At 40.1% G+C, this 16,356-nt stretch overlaps 2 protein-coding genes across 2 annotated transcripts; both read left to right on the top strand.

Annotated features, from left to right (window-relative positions):
• Window positions 1-209: 209 nt before the first annotated feature.
• Window positions 210-6,473, top strand: LOC117470429 (extracellular calcium-sensing receptor-like). The gene is made up of 8 exons (XM_034115208.1): window positions 210-331; window positions 781-1,075; window positions 1,163-1,452; window positions 2,319-2,614; window positions 4,605-4,810; window positions 4,930-5,151; window positions 5,366-5,489; window positions 5,569-6,473. The coding sequence occupies exons 1-8, from the start codon at window positions 225-227 to the stop codon at window positions 6,471-6,473; spliced, it is 2,445 nt and encodes an 814-aa protein (XP_033971099.1). The 5' UTR covers window positions 210-224.
• Window positions 6,474-7,673: 1,200 nt separating this feature from the next.
• On the top strand, window positions 7,674-15,815 carry LOC117470594 (extracellular calcium-sensing receptor). The gene is made up of 13 exons (XM_034115411.1): window positions 7,674-7,846; window positions 8,019-8,204; window positions 8,235-8,364; window positions 8,477-8,629; window positions 8,713-8,913; window positions 9,078-9,327; window positions 9,481-9,668; window positions 9,772-9,902; window positions 10,046-10,142; window positions 10,303-10,426; window positions 10,525-10,997; window positions 11,092-11,172; window positions 15,465-15,815. The coding sequence occupies exons 1-13, from the start codon at window positions 7,674-7,676 to the stop codon at window positions 15,813-15,815; spliced, it is 2,538 nt and encodes an 845-aa protein (XP_033971302.1).
• Window positions 15,816-16,356: the final 541 nt, after the last annotated feature.

Genomic DNA, 16,356 nt, shown 5'->3' on the forward strand with positions numbered 1-16,356 from the left:
GTTTGCCCACTTGACGACAGTTGATGATGGAGATGTCTCTTATTGGTCTGATACTGTCTATAGCTTTGTGTGAGCTGAAGTCAGTTCTTGTTTTGAATATTTTTGGGGATGGTGTGAAACAAGCGGCTGGGCTTACAGGGGATAGGACTGCTGCTGTGCTTAGCACTAATGCTTCATCTGTGACATGTAAGCTACAAGGTACCACTCGTCAACCTGCAATCTCTATGGACGGTGACTATGTTATTGGGGGTGTTTTCTCCGTACACTCCAACATGCACACTGTGAAGCATAACTACACCACCATGCCCGAGCCACTAAGCTGCGCAGGGAGGTTAGTACAGGGAGATTTTGGCTAGAATGTGGGCATATACAGTATATTGATGTGTATATTGTGAATTTGTGTTGCAATGTACTGTGTTGTATGTAAAAACTTCAAAAATAATAATCATTTATAAATCTTTTAGTTTTTTACATAATGTGGATTTATTTTTTCTATTTCATAAAAGGCAATAGTTGAACTGATGTATACATACTTAACAATTTTTTGAATGGAGAAATGTGAAACTTGTGATTTATTGGACCATTGAATCAATTAATCAAAGTTATTGTGAATATTGGATATATAATCAAGTGTTTGGGTTTTTGACAGATGCAATTCCCATAAAGCCTACAGAGATGCTATTCGTTATTATCCAGGCCATATAATTGCAGTCATCTTGTAGTCTGTCACGTATTTTCAAATCTTTAAGTTTGAACATTAACACAGATGTCTTGGTGCAGCATCAACCCCCGTGAACTGCGCTTCTCACATGCAATGGTCTTCGCCATCGAGCAGATTAACAACAACACGGAGCTGCTTCCGGGGATCAAGCTTGGTTATGAGATCTACGACTCATGTGCCTCGGTGTCCGTGGCGGTGCATGTTGCATTTCAGCTTTCAGGGGGTCTGGACCCGGTGTTTAACACCGGCGACAAATGTTCGCAGTCTGGTATGGTGATGGCTGTCGTTGGTGAGTCTGGGTCCACGCCTTCCATCAGTGTGTCACGTATCATTGGGCCCTTCAACATACCCCAAGTAAATATTAAGAATTTATTGCAAACTGTGTTTAAGTCCATTACTTGTTTTGCCTCTGTCCCGTTAAATAACTGTTGTTTTCTTTAGGTGAGCCACTTTGCCACGTGTGCATGCCTGTCTGATAAGCAGCAGTACCCGAGTTTCTTCAGAACAATCCCGAGTGATCAATTCCAGGCTGACGCGCTGGCCAAGCTGGTAAAACACTTTGGCTGGACTTGGATAGGTGCTGTCCGGTCGGATTCTGACTATGGCAACAATGGCATGGCGTCTTTCCTGCATGCAGCACGTAAAGAGGGGATCTGTGTGGAATACTCTGAGTCTTTCTTTCGGACCCACCCACGTAGCCGGATCCAGAGAGTAGCTGACGTTATCCGCAGGTTTCTATAACACTGATTTGGTTCACTGTGCTGAAACTGACCTTCTGCACAGAAAACCAAAACAAGTTCTTTAACCCTTATGTTGTGTTCGGGTCTCCCGTGTCCCGTTTCAAGTTAAAATTATATAATAACTACCCTCTAGTTTTTTGTATCGGAACAAGGCTTCATGATATCCTCCACAACAGCTATATATACACTACAAACCTGATTTTGACAATTTTAGCCAAGTCTGAAGGTCTTTGAAAAATAAAGTGTATAATTTGGTATTCGGGTCTGGGAAGACCCAGCTGAATAGTTTTCGGTGACTCTGGGTCAAATTTGGCCCAATCAAGATTCATCTTTGACTTTAGACACCCCTCCCCCACCCCCTTCATCCACTGTAACAATACTTTTTTGAAACATGCACCTGGTCTCCCATCCCTCTGGCCCCCCTCCCCCCACGGGAACTCCACCATTCTCAAAGAATATGTACACTAACACTTGAACCTGAACTCACAACTGTAATGTGTTTTGGGGCCATAAAATAAAATTACAACAGGATTGTACAGTTATTAATGCATAATAAGTTAGTTATGATGTAGTTAAAACAATATTGGATGATAGTCATTTTTTGAGTGCTTTGGACTGAGATAAATCATGGGTCAAATTTGACCCGCGAACACCATGAACGGTAACAGCTTTCGAACACAACACAAGGGTTAAGTGATGGAACATGTTTTTATTACAACAGGAAATGTGCCAATATATCTGTTTATCATCTCTCATGTTTTGTTTTTCTTCATACATATGACTTATATTGTTATAAAAGACAATATTAGTCTTATATTATAACTATTATTTGTATATGTAATTGAACGTCCCTCCAGGTCAACGGCTAAGGTTGTTGTGGCATTTATTTCCCCTGGAGATATGAGAATTCTGCTGGAGGAACTGTCAAGCAAGCCTTCCCCACCTCGCCAGTGGATAGGTACTGAGTCCTGGGTAACCGATCGAGACATGCTGAGGTTCAGCTTCTGTGCTGGAGCTATCGGATTTGGCATTGAAAAATCTGTCATCCCAGGTCTGAGGGACTTCTTGCTGGATCTCTCTCCCTCTAAAGTGGCTGACTCCTCATTGCTTACCATGTTCTGGGAGGAAGCATTCAACTGCAGGCTGGTAAAAAGTGAGAAAGTTGTGCCAATTTTAAACATACATGACACTCACGGTAGTGTCTTGATTGTGTTAGTTTTTTAAATGTTCTGTCGAAGTGAAGCTCCCTGAATTGATCAGCCTGTTAAAGACCAAACCCCAGATTTTGACTGAAAGGGAAATCTAATATTTTTAATGAAATACATGAGGCGGACATAAGGTGCATCTCGGTGAATGATCTTACAATGTGATGTTCAGGTCATGTTTATTAACAATGCTGTCTAATATATTGTAAATAACATACATGTACATTATTCTACTTAGGCTATTAGGCAGTGATTCCAGACTGTTTATTTGTTTAGATGAAAGCTATTTATTCCTCAATGCACAACAATTTAGGGAAAGTCTCCCTTAAAAAATGGTCATAAAATAAATGCTGAAAAAAAAAAATCAAGCTCCAGAATATGCTTATCCAAAACATATAGTGCAGGGTTAAAATATATGTAAAAAATATATAAATTGTGGAATATATTTGTTGACAGGTTATATCTCTCACAGGCTCCGCCCTCTACTGGACTCTATGGGTACTACCTTATCATGCAAGCATTCACCTACTGAGATTTCTATAGACGTAGCCGGCCCCGGGGCGGGCCTACCTGAATGCGTGCGCATCTCACTTCCGTATAAAAGGAGGCCTCGCCTCCTGACCACCATCCTTTACTCTTCAGCGAGCGGAGGTGATAGCCTAGCACTGAGTCCGAGACGTACTATTGGGAGAAAGGAAGTAGAAAGAGAATATTTTGTTGAAAATGTAGCCACTCCTGAAGCACCGTAATTGCCCATCGTGCCCTGGACTGATTGCGGGAGCAGACCCGCATCGTCAATGCTTCCAGTGCCTGGGGCAGGGTCATGCCGAGCAGGGAGCGGGCCAGACACCGGCTTGCGTTTCCTGCTGTTCGATCCCGATGCTGAACCGCCGGCATCGTGCGGAGCACTTCTTAAGGAAGTTCGGCCCGCAGGTGCGCGGAGAGGAAGAGGATGTGGACCTCGAGGTGGTGGACATGGACGACCTGGAGGACATGCCGTTCGAATTCGTCCTTCCGAGGGACCGAGCCTGTGAGAGATATAACGCCGGGTTACTTATTGTAACCCTGGTTATATTAACACAGGCGGAGCCCTCTACCTTGGGGGCACTGTCTGTCCTATACCGCTCGCTGAAGAGTGGTGTAGGATGGTGGTCAGGAGGCGAGGCCTCCTTTTATACGGAAGTGAGATGCGCACGCATTCAGGTAGGCCCGCCCCGGGGCCGGCTACGTCTATAGAAATCTCAGTAGGTGAATGCTTGCATGATAAGGTAGTACCCATAGAGTCCAGTAGAGGGCTCCGCCTGTGTTAATATAACAAGGGTTACAATACGTAACCCGGCGTTACAGTCATTATAAAATAAAGAAGACGAACTTTAAAAAGGAATGTAGTAAATGTATGCTTTATGAGAAGTAATATATATATGGTATATGTACATACATAATGTAGGTGAGTTGAAGAGTAAGTACAAGTATTTAAATGTAGAGGGACAGTATCAAAGTCCTGACTTCAAGAGTTCAGCCGTCTTATTGCGTGTTGAATCAAGCTGTGTAGGCCTGTTAGTGTATTACCGTCTACCAGACATCAGAGGGCAGAAAGTGTATTTCTAGTGTGATAAGGGTCTCTGATGATCCTGTACTGCTGGTTCTAGTGTCCATCATGCATCATTATAACAGGGCAAGTCAGTATTAAATAAAAGGAATACATGTTTTGCCTTATATAATTGTAAGTATTTGTCTTGACTGATTTGTGTAAATATGAGCTGCTAAAATAAACTAATAACGTAAAAAACAGATAGACATGTCCACAAAACAGTGATTTGAAATGTGATGTAAATCCTGCAATGCTGGTTTGTCAGGTTAAATAACACAATACACACAAGAATGAATGAATGTAATTGTCATGGCTAAAAACACCTCCCTCTGTCTCTGTGTTTTTAGGTGAAGCCACGGACAGGAGTGTGTGTGATGGAACTGAAGATATAAAGATGCTCCAGAGCTCATACACTGACACATCTCAACTTCGAATCACTAACATGGTGTACAAGGCTGTCTATGCAATAGCACATGCCATTCATAACGCAGTGTGTCAGAAAACAGATTCTACTACACAGTGTGATAAGTTCACTAAGCTAGAGGCCAAAGAGGTCAGTAAAAATAATGATGTTCTTTTAAGCTGCACGTCTATGTTATCAAATGAATGCTCATTTTACTTTAAAATTATTTATTTTATCCCCTTCACTATCTTCCTTTACTTCATCCCTAGGTTCTTAATCAGTTGAAAAAAGTTAATTTTTCCCAAAATGGTTATGATGTGTCATTTGATGCCAACGGGGATCCTGTGGCCACATATGAGCTGGTAAACTGGCAAAGAAATGAGAGTGGCAGCATTGAGTTGGTGACTGTGGGGCGATACGATTCATCACTGCCGGTGGGCCAGGAGTTCCTTATCAACAGGAACCTCACCTGGGTGGAGGGTGGCACACAGGTGAGGAGCCCCAAAGCAATAGTTTAACCTATATGATGTCTCATACCTCGGTACCTCATTAGAATTCCAATGTTACGAATAATGAGAGAGTATTTTTAACATGAAATGTTAAGTTTTATTGTTTAAAATACACGTTTACTTACTTTCTATTACATGTTTTACAATAAAGGAGCACATCTGTCTACATGTGTGTTAATTTGTATATATGTGACAGGTGCCTGTGTCAGTGTGCACTGACAGCTGTCCTTCAGGAACTCGTAAAGTGCTTCAGAAAGGAAAACCCATCTGCTGTTATGACTGTACACCGTGTCCCGAGGGAGAGATTAGCAATGCTACAGGTATTTGTGTTTCTAATGCATATCTACAACTTAAATATAAATTCCAACTGCTTAAAGCTCTTTTCCTTTTTTTTTTCAGATTCCTTTGATTGTTTCCCTTGCCCCAAGGAATTCTGGCCTAATGCAGAGAGAGATACATGTCTTCCCAAACCTGTAGAGTTTCTTTCCTTCAACGAGGCCCTTGGAATCGTCTTGTCTGCTTTTTCAATCGGTGGTGCCTGTCTCGCCATTATAACAGCGGCTGTGTTCTATCGTCACAGGAGCTCACCAATTGTCAGGGCCAACAACTCTGAGCTGAGCTTCTTGCTGCTCTTCTCCCTGACTCTATGTTTCTTATGTTCATTAACGTTCATTGGAGCACCCTCGGAATGGTCCTGCATGCTGCGCCACACAGCATTTGGGATCACATTCGTCCTCTGCATGTCTTGTGTTCTTGGAAAAACTATAGTAGTTCTGACGGCCTTCAGAGCTACACTACCAGGTAGTAATTTGATGAAATGGTTTGGGCCTTCACAGCAAAGATTGACTGTAGTGTCTTTCACGTTTATTCAAGTTTTGATATGTACTATTTGGTTAGTTCTTAGTCCCCCCTTTCCAATGAAAAACCTCACGACATACAAAGAGAGAATCATCCTGGAGTGCGCATTAGGATCAGCTTTGGGGTTCTGGGCTGTACTTGGGTATATAGGCTTACTGGCTGTCTTTTGCTTTGTGTTAGCTGTCCTAGCTCGGAAACTACCTAATAACTTTAATGAAGCCAAGCTTATCACATTCAGCATGTTGATATTCTGTGCAGTCTGGATCACATTTATCCCAGCATATGTCAGCTCTCCTGGGAAATTTACTGTGGCTGTGGAGATATTTGCCATTCTGGCCTCCAGTTTTGGACTAATTACGTGTATATTCGCTCCAAAATGTTTCATTATTTTATTTAAGCCAGAGAAAAACACCAAGAAAAATGTAATGAGCAGGGAAAAAATGTAGATGGCTTTTAAAAGCTTATACTTTAGACATTCAACATATTCTTTCCTTGTTGGTTCAAATATTCATATTGGAGTTTCTTTTATGCTCAATATTGTACACATTTTAATGTTATTTTGTGAATTTACTAATAGCCTATTACCCTAAATACATTTCTATCCGTTGCATGAAATATAAAATAAAGTGAATAAATAAAGTCAACATTCAGACCATGTGGTACTTAATGGACATTTCAAAAACATAAATACAGCATGGTTGAAATGCTATAACGTTTATTGCCATAGCAGAAAATGAAACATCCCTTAGTTCACAAATCCTTCAGCAAGTTGTTAAAATGTGTTTTGAATTCCCAAAAATCTAAAGGGTCGTTTAGTTTGAAAAATAAAAACATACACAGTTAGCTGATTGAATAATGTAATTAAAATTAAATTTAAATAACCATTTTCATAGAGGGCAACTTTAGGGACACAGCACACCACACACCAACTGAAACACCAACAATGCTCAGCTGTGAATTAGCCATAAGCATACGCACCATTATAACATGCACATTAGCTTTACAATATGATGTAGCCACCCGTAAGTGTTAGGTTTGGGTTTGTTTAATCTAAACAATTCTGTAATTTCTGAATCAACAATTTCTGGCAACAATTAAAATAAAATGCAATTGTTCAAATGGAATTTCATTATGAACCTTTTGTATCATCCTTTAATGTATTATTATACATAATATGTATATATTATCAAGGTAACCTTTTAATACAATTGTTTGAAATTAAAGTTTTTAATTCATCACATCAATAATAGTCAATCCTCAAACACATTTCACATGAGCCGTACATAGTCCTCACCTGTGCCATTGTGTTTCATTGTGATTGGTTAGACTGAAGATGACTCATGATCTATGAAAGCATATTAGCATAACAGTTTTTATATGCTTAATTCGCCTTTCAGATAATTTGTTTCGACCATTGTCTCCTGCACGCATATGCAGCCTTTATGGGGTCAGTATGTACACTACAATTTGGCCTTGCCGGAGTTCCTGCCTGGCTGCTTGTTTGCTCCTTATTTAGCCTGGTTTTTCCAGTTATTTGTAATGTTCCCAAAAGTGTGATGGGAAGTAAAGAGCTATGTTTAGAGAGAGGTGTGTTGAAAGAAGAAGAGACTGTAGCGGAGAAACAAAGGAGTTTGGGAATAGATCAAATGAGGGGTGTTGCTTCTATCTTACCTCAGTGTGTGAAACTGGTGGACAGTGAGCCTTTGGCCCTGTGGTCAGGAGGGGATGTTGTGATTGGAGGGCTGTTCCCTCTGCATTTTGTGGCTCCTAAGCCGCAGAACAGCTACCACAGCAAACCCCAGCTCACACCTTGCAAGGGGTAAGTGTGAGGATACTGATGATATCTTATACAGCCCCATAGATGTTATACATTTTTTTTTAAATATTTTCTTCTAACTGTGGTAGCATCTCTATATTGCTCTGACACTGTTATACTGTCTTTTCCTATGTCATGATGAATTACATGGATTGCACTTTTCAAATTGTTGCAGCTTTGATCATAGAGCTTTCCGCTGGATGATGACCATGGTCTTTGCAGTGGAGGAAATTAACCGTAATACCAGCCTGTTACCAGGTGTTAAACTAGGCTACCGGATAATGGACAGCTGTGACCATGTACACACCAGCCTGCGAGCTCTTATGTCTTTAGTCAGTCACTCTAAAGCTGGGATGGGAGAGTTGAAACAAATGGTAAAAACTGAAAAAAGATTAGATATGCCAAAGGAAACTTTGGCTTCGTGTCTGGTGGATTATCCCGTACCTGCTGTGATTGGCCTTGCATCTTCTACCCCAGCAAGAGCTGTAGCTCATACACTCGGTCCTTTCAATATCCCACTGGTAAGAAAGGAAAGAAACATTCATAGTACTTTGTTTTTGCACGAGCTGTACTCAAGTTAATACTGTTTTTTGTTTCGCTTTTCTCTTATCTTAATACATTGTATCTCAATAGGTGAGCTTTTTTGCCACTTGTACTTGTCTTACTAACAAGAACTCATACCCGTCATTCTTGCGGACTGTACCTAGTGATCTCTTTCAAGTTAGAGGTCTTGTTCAGCTGGTCACCTTCCTCAACTGGCTCTGGGTAGGCACTATTGGCACCACGGTGAGATAAAACCTTTTTTTCTCCCATTTCAGTCAATCAAAAACACTACAATTATTAACAAAACGTTTCTCTATATATTTCAGGATGACTACAGTCAATATGGCATCCAAGCATTTTCTAGTCAGTTTAAAAAACAGGGTGGGTGTGTGGCATTTCATCTGATTATCCCAAAATCACCCTCTGTGACTGAGTTACAAGACATTGTCAACAAGCTGCAGAGTTCAACTGCACAGGTAGTGGTGGTCTTTGCAACAGAGGGACAGCTGCTGGATCTGTTCTTAGAGGTTAGTCCTCTAAACTCCAATTATTATATCTGCATAGGCCAATATTTATATGATGTATTTTGCAGATTTAAAATAATAAGAGTATTAGGAATATTAAAATAATGTGTGTGATCATGCTCATATTTGCTTTCTTATCACATTTGTAAATGGGTTTTATTTTCCAGCTGGCTGAGAGAAATGTGACAGGGATTCAGTGGGTAGCTAGTGAAGCCTGGGTCACAGCTAGCCTGTTGACCTCTCCCCACTTCCACCCTCTCCTAGAAGGCACACTGGGATTCTCCTTCCCTGGAGTCATGATACCTGACTTGGAAGAGTTCCTGTTGAATGTCCGTCCCTCTCCCAAACCGGGACATGAATTTGTCAACATGTTCTGGGAAGAGCTGTTTGGCTGCAGGCTAGAGTTTAGAGGGGAAGGCTCCAAAGAAAGGGAAGCAGACACTGTGAATAACGTGGAATTGGATGCTTTTGGTTACAAATCAGACTCTCAAAACAATTCCTTGTCCTTGGCCAGGCCTGTTATAGGCAAAACAACCTCTGTTAAGGGGTCAACTTATGACAATTACAAAGGTGCTGCTGAAAAGCCTCTATGCACTGGTTCAGAGGATCTGAGGTTCACTGAAAGCAGTTATAATGATGTATCTAAGGTCAGAATATCATATAATGTATATAAAGCTGTATATGCCATCGCCCATGCTCTGCAAACTTTACTGAAATCTGATTCTGCAGGACATAGCAAGTCATTTACTTCTAGTCAGGTGCGTCAAACCATTACAGAATATATTTATATCAATCATTTATTTCAATTATGTCATTCTCTAATGTATTATTTGTTTGTTTTCTCTCTCCTTTCTCTCACAGTTGCTGCAACATCTGAAGAAAGTGAATTTCACCAACCAGTTTGAGGAGAAGGTATATTTTGACTCAAATGGAGAGCCGGTACCTCTCTATGACATCATTAACTGGCAGAAAGACAGCAAGGGTAAAATAAGGTGGAATACGAGATTGAGTATATTTATATCTATATTTATATTTGTTATGGCTATCTAAGCATGTACCTGTAACTGGGTAATCATACAAAGTGTACCAGTGTTGGGACTGGTTGCATTTAAAACATTTTTCATGCTGTATTTAGATTTGTCAAAGTGGGAAGCTATGACGGTTCGGCTCTATTCAGACAACAATTGCAGATAGATCACAGCACCATTGTCTGGACCGAAGGACAGTCACAGGTGGGTCATACATCACTTAAAATGTCTTTACCGGATATACAATTTCAAGTATTACCTGATGATTAAAATGATTGTAATTTTTCTTCAGTGAAAAACTCTTGGTTCTATTGCAGCATCTAGTCTGAAGCAAAGCAATTATTGGTGACCTTTATCTGTTTAGGTTCCTATATCTCAGTGCAGTGCTCCATGCCTTCCTGGCACCAGGCAGGCCAGACGTTTAGGAGAGCCACACTGCTGTTTTGATTGTTTGCCCTGTGCAGATGGAGAGTTCAGCAACCAGACTGGTATCCCAAAAACTTATCAGGAAATGTTTGATGGATGCAAAGATGTAGAATTAAGTTTTTGTGCATTTATACAGTTTCCACCTTCTGTATCTCCATAGGATCCACTGAATGCACACAATGCCCCGAATATCATTGGCCAGACAAAGAAAAGCTGAAATGTGTGGCCGGGGTTGAAGAATTCCTGTCTTTCCACGACGCCATGGGTATCATTCTGGTTGCACTTACACTGCTGGGTGTCGTCCTGACAACTATTGTCACTGTTGTCTTTCACCGTTTCCGTACCACACCGATTGTGAAGGCAAACAACTCAGAAATCAGTTTCCTGCTTCTTCTGTCACTCAAGCTCTGCTTCTTGTGTTCCTTGGTGTTTATTGGACAGCCTTCTGTTTGGACATGTAGACTCCGCCAGGCAACATTTGCGATTAGTTTTGTCCTCTGTCTGTCTTGTCTCCTTGTTAAGACCATTGTGGTTCTCTTGGCCTTCCAGGCTAATGAACATGCTTCCAGGGCTCTCAAGCTGTTTGGTCCCTGTCAACAGAGGTCTCTGATCATCTGCACTGTAGCTCCTCAGGTAGGAGGGCGTTAGAACCGATGTATGACCTCAATTTGTGACTTGTTTTTTGTTTGTTTTTACAGAATTTATAATATTTTCACCTTGCCCTCAGGTTTGTCTGTGTGCTGGTTGGCTTTTGGGCGCACCTTCCTTCCCATTCAAGAACCCAAACTACCAAGCCTCAACTGGAAAAGTAAGAACTACAGTGTGCAAAAGTGATATATTTGATACTATACTATTAGTAGTCCCTTAAAACTTGTTAAGCCCCATAGCCCCCGTCGGCGGCTTTTTTTTCACAAAACTGTGTCTCAGGGCTTCTTAACATTTAATAAACTATTAATGTGTCATACCCACCTAACGGGAAGAAACTCAGCTAACTGACGATAAAAAAAAATATATATAAATAAAACACAAGTCTCACAAGAAGCATCTAAATGAGCCCTGAGCGAAAAAATGCTAACGCACTTAGCACAGAACTCTAGGTATAAATACTTTATTACTTATCGGATCTGCATAAACAATATATTAGCTAGCAAACTGAGATTCCACAGATTCCAGAAATATATGTATCATCACTGAGCGATCAGACATCATACGACCTATCTTTATGGAGCAAAATCGGGAAATTTGTCTTACCTTTTGCTGTTTCTGATCAAAAGTTGTGTTCAATGGCATTAAAACGATAAAAACGCAGCTGAAGGTTAATCCATAGGTTAATCCAATGTGTCTGTGTCACTTAGAAATGATTACTGATAATCCATCATTCCATTTTTATGTCAAAAACGGAGATTTCATATTAGCTGCTATGGTAGCTAAGTGCAGCTTCCGGATTTGGGTATTCTAGCTGCGCATCACTCTCACTCCTTATTTGGTAACGTGTAGGTGGATTTAGGAACTCCTTCTACTGAAGCCTTCCGAGTAAATCGCCAGAACCCGACACCTCCTCATCTCCACCGCTCCCATGTTTTATTTTGTGTTGCCATAAGTTAGTCTCTCTGCGTTTGTGCGCTGGGCTAATGCTAATGCTAATAATGCCAATGCGAGGATAATAAAATGGCGGCTTCACAAAACGTTTTTTTTTTTTTTACGGGGCGTGGTTTGCAATCCGCCCAGCCAATCAGAAATAGGAACCTACCTGCTCTCTAGCAGGGACGGAAAAGGGGGTAAAAAGGTTGTCATGAACACATTTTTGTTCCGGATTGTTTTGGTGTGAACGCAACATTTCGGAACTATATCGGAACTAAAGTGGGAAATGTACTGCGGTGTGAAAGCGCCTATTAAGTAATGTTTTTTTTTTGGACGGACACTATAATTTACATTTTTTTACTCTGTTCAATACGGTGGCTGAGAGGTGCAATCGACAATTACAAAGTGTGAAACACTTTAACAAAGATTGAGACAAATTTACATTTTATAAAACAAAATTACATTAGCAAAACACTTTTACCAAAGAAAAAACAATTTAACAAGATGCGAAACACTTTTACAAAGCTAGAGACAAATTTACAAGTGTCGAAACACTTTAACATTTCCCGAAACACTTTAACATTTGCCGAAACAGTTTAACATTTCCCGAAACACTTTAACATTTCCAGAAACACTTTAACAAACTAGAGAATCAAACCGGAAAGGGAATGCCCATCATACCAGAAGTGACGTGCAAGTGATTGACACAAACTTAAGTTTGTTTTGGCTGATAGACCGCCGGTACCTATGGACCTTTATGGTCGTTAAACATGTTTTGTCCGTTCTGTGGAAATCACCTGGGCCAAGTGACATGGTTTTGCTCATCACGATATACTTGCTCTTGCGCAAGAGATACGTTCTTGTGCTCACAAGAAAGTTACAGGTTTGTCAAGTAGGAAGTGGAGCTGTGCCTTTTACACACAGCCTACGCTGTGTTTACCTTCATTAGACAGCTAAAGAGCGACTGCAGGCTGCTTCGTTATAGCCACACACACCTCTACACACACACACCTCTACACACACACACCTCTACACACACACACCTCTACACACACACACACCTCTACACACACACACACCTCTACACACACACCTTTACACACATCAAACTGCCCGATTATTACGCCTTATTATTCTATTTATGAAGGAGATGTCCGGTCACCAGGGCGTGTGTGTGTGTGTGCGTGTGTGACACTGGCATTTGTTTTCAGAAGATATTAAGATACTGTTGTCCGTTCCGGTACTGCGGTCAACTCAGCCATCTCTCGCGTTTACTTGGTCAAATCAGCAGCTCTTCATTTTTGAGTGAATTAATCGGGCCTTTGCGGTAATCACAGAGAAGCGGCACTGACGCTAGTAGTAGGCTACAAGAGTAACATAATGCATGTTTTTTCTGCTTTATTTGCGATACAAATAATTTGTACCATAAGTTCTTAATAAAACTGACACTGTTTGACTCAGTCCTAGTTTGACTGCTACCAACAATAAATGAAGTACTTTTAACTTGTACTTTTTGGGTAATACTCTCTCAAAGTCCCCTCCTGAGAACAAAATCATGCCACTTCTGCTATATTTGATGAGAGATAAAATGATTTTTAGCCATAAGTTCTTAATAAAATTGGTATTGTTGGACTCAGTACTTGTTAGACTACTACCACAAATACAATGAGGTACTTTTACTGTGTACTTTTTGAGTAATACTCTGTCAAACTCCCGTGCTGAGTACAATAATTCATGTATTCTGCTGAGGGATAACAATTATTTTTTGCAAAAAGTTCTACATGAAATTGATACTGTTGGACTCAGTCAGTACTAAGTACTACTTGGACTATTAGCTCAAGTACAATCAACTACTTTTACTGTGTACTTTTTGATTAATACTCGGTCTAACTCCCGTCCTGAGTACAATAATTCCTGTATTGTATATGAACTATGAATTATTGTACTCAGGACAGGAGTTTAACCAATTATTACTCAAAAAGTACAGGTCTCCCTTGAAAAAGAGATCTATGATCTCAAGGGACCAATCTGGTTAAATAAAAGTTTGAAATTAAATTAAATTAAATTAAATTAAATGAAAAGGTGCGATTAATTGCGCACTTACAAATGAAGAGCTGCTGATTTGACCAAGCAAACGCGAGAGACGGCTGAGTTTACTGCAGTGTTCCACTGCACTCCGACAGCACTGAGCACTACATCGAAATTAAGATTAAACACATTTATTTCATTTGGGAACACACACATATGGAGTTGGCCAGATGTTTGTAAATTACTGTTCATGGTCATTTGAAAACAAATGCCGGTGTCAGACATACACAAACACACCGAACACACACACAGAGCGGAACTGAGCACAGCACAAACACACACGTCATGCGCCTTGTGGACCGGACATCTCCTTCATAAAACGAGTAATAGGGGGAATAATCGGGCAGTTCGATGTGTGTGTGTGTGTGTAGAGGTGTGTGTGTGTGTGTAGAGGTGTGTGTGGCTATAACGAAGCAGCCTGCAGTCGCTCTTTAGCTGTCTAATGAAGGTAAACACAGCATAGGCTGTGTGTAAAAGGCACAGCTCCACTTCCTACTTGGCGAACCTGTAACTTTCTTGTGAGCACGAGAATGTATCTCTTGCACACGAGAAAGTATATCGTGATGAGCAAAACCGTGTCACTTGGCCCAGGTGGTTTCCACAGAACGGACAAAACATGTTTAACGACCATAAAGGTCCATAGGTACCGGCGGTCTATCAGCCAAAACAAACTTAAGTTTGTGTCAATCACTTGCACGTCACTTCTGGTATGATGGGCATTCCCTTTCCGGTTCGATTCTCTAGTTTGTTAAAGTGTTTCGGCAAATGTTAAAGTGTTTCGGCAAATGTTAAAGCGTTTCGGGAAATGTTAAAGTGTTTCGGCAAATGTTAAAGTGTTTCGGGAAATGTTAAAGTGTTTCGCCAAATGTTAAAGTGTTTCGGGAAATGTTAAAGTGTTTCGGCACTTGTAAATGTGTCTCTAGCTTGGTAAAAGTGTTTGTTTTTGTTAATGTTAAATCGTTTTTTTCTTTTGTAATTTTGTTTTATAAAATGTAAATTTGTTTTATAAAATGTAAATTTGTTTTATAAAATGTAAATTTGTCTCAAGCTTTGTTAAAGTGTTTCACACTTTGTGATTGTCGATTGCACCTCTCAGCCACCGTAGCTCAATCTGAATTTACTTTAAAATAAAAAAAAATCTATATTGATTCTGACTTTTCTACATACAACTCACAGGTTTATCATTGCTTTTTGAAAAAAGATTATTAATTTACCCCTTTTAGAAGAGAAGTTATAGTCAATTGTTCTGGGAATGTCATTTTCGAGCCTGAGACCTGGAAAACAAGCTCGGGGCTTAACAGGTTAAAACTGTTCAAATCCTACACTTAATTTCTTCAATATTTGTAATGGAGAACAGAAAGGAACATAGCCTCATAAAATGTGTCATTCCACGTCATTTAATTGTCTCCCTGTATTGTTGAACATATTTAGATCATTGTGGAATGTAAGGAGCCATGGCCCCCTGGATTTTATCTGGTCCTGGGCTACATTGGTTTTCTGGCCTTCATCTGCCTTCTCCTGGCGTTCCTTGCACGCAAGCTTCCCGATAGCTTCAATGAGGCGAAGCTCATCACTTTCAGCATGCTGATCTTCTGTGCCGTTTGGATTTCTTTCATCCCAGCTTATGTCAGCTCTCCTGGGAAGCTCACTGTGGCTGTGGAAGTGTTTGCTATATTAGCGTCCAGTTTTGGACTGTTACTTTGCATTTTTTTCCCCAAATGTTATATAATTTTATTGCAGCCTCAAAGAAACACAAAAAAAGGCATGACTGGAAGAACTTAACAGTTATTTTGTAATTGGTCATTTTAAACAAACAGAAGCACAACCTTTTTAATTGAAAAATATAAAAATAAATGTGATAATAAATAAAAACTGTTTGAATAATTGAAAGTGAAATAAAACAAATTGCCACATGTAACAAGTTTACATTTTATTTTTTTAAAACATGCTTCAGGTAGGAACTACTTGACACTGTCACTTGATTCACCACTTGATTGGGTGACGGGTCATGATCATGACCATGAAGCACCACTTCACAAACTACAGACCTATCTCTTTACTTCCCCAATTTTCAAAAATACTAGAAAAAGTATTCAACAGCAGATTGGACGCATTCATAGAAAAGCACAAATGAATCACGGACAGTCAATACGGATTCAGATCAAACAGATCAACATCACTGGCAATTATGGAATTAATTGAGGATATCACAGATGCCCTTGAACACAACAAATATGCAGTAGGGATTTTTATAGATATTAAAAAAGCTTTTGACACAATCAACCATGACATCCTAGTATATCAATTAGAAAGCTATGGTATC

Source organism: Trematomus bernacchii, unplaced genomic scaffold (assembly GCF_902827165.1).
Source record: "Trematomus bernacchii unplaced genomic scaffold, fTreBer1.1, whole genome shotgun sequence".
Taxonomy (NCBI): Eukaryota; Metazoa; Chordata; class Actinopteri; order Perciformes; family Nototheniidae; genus Trematomus; species Trematomus bernacchii.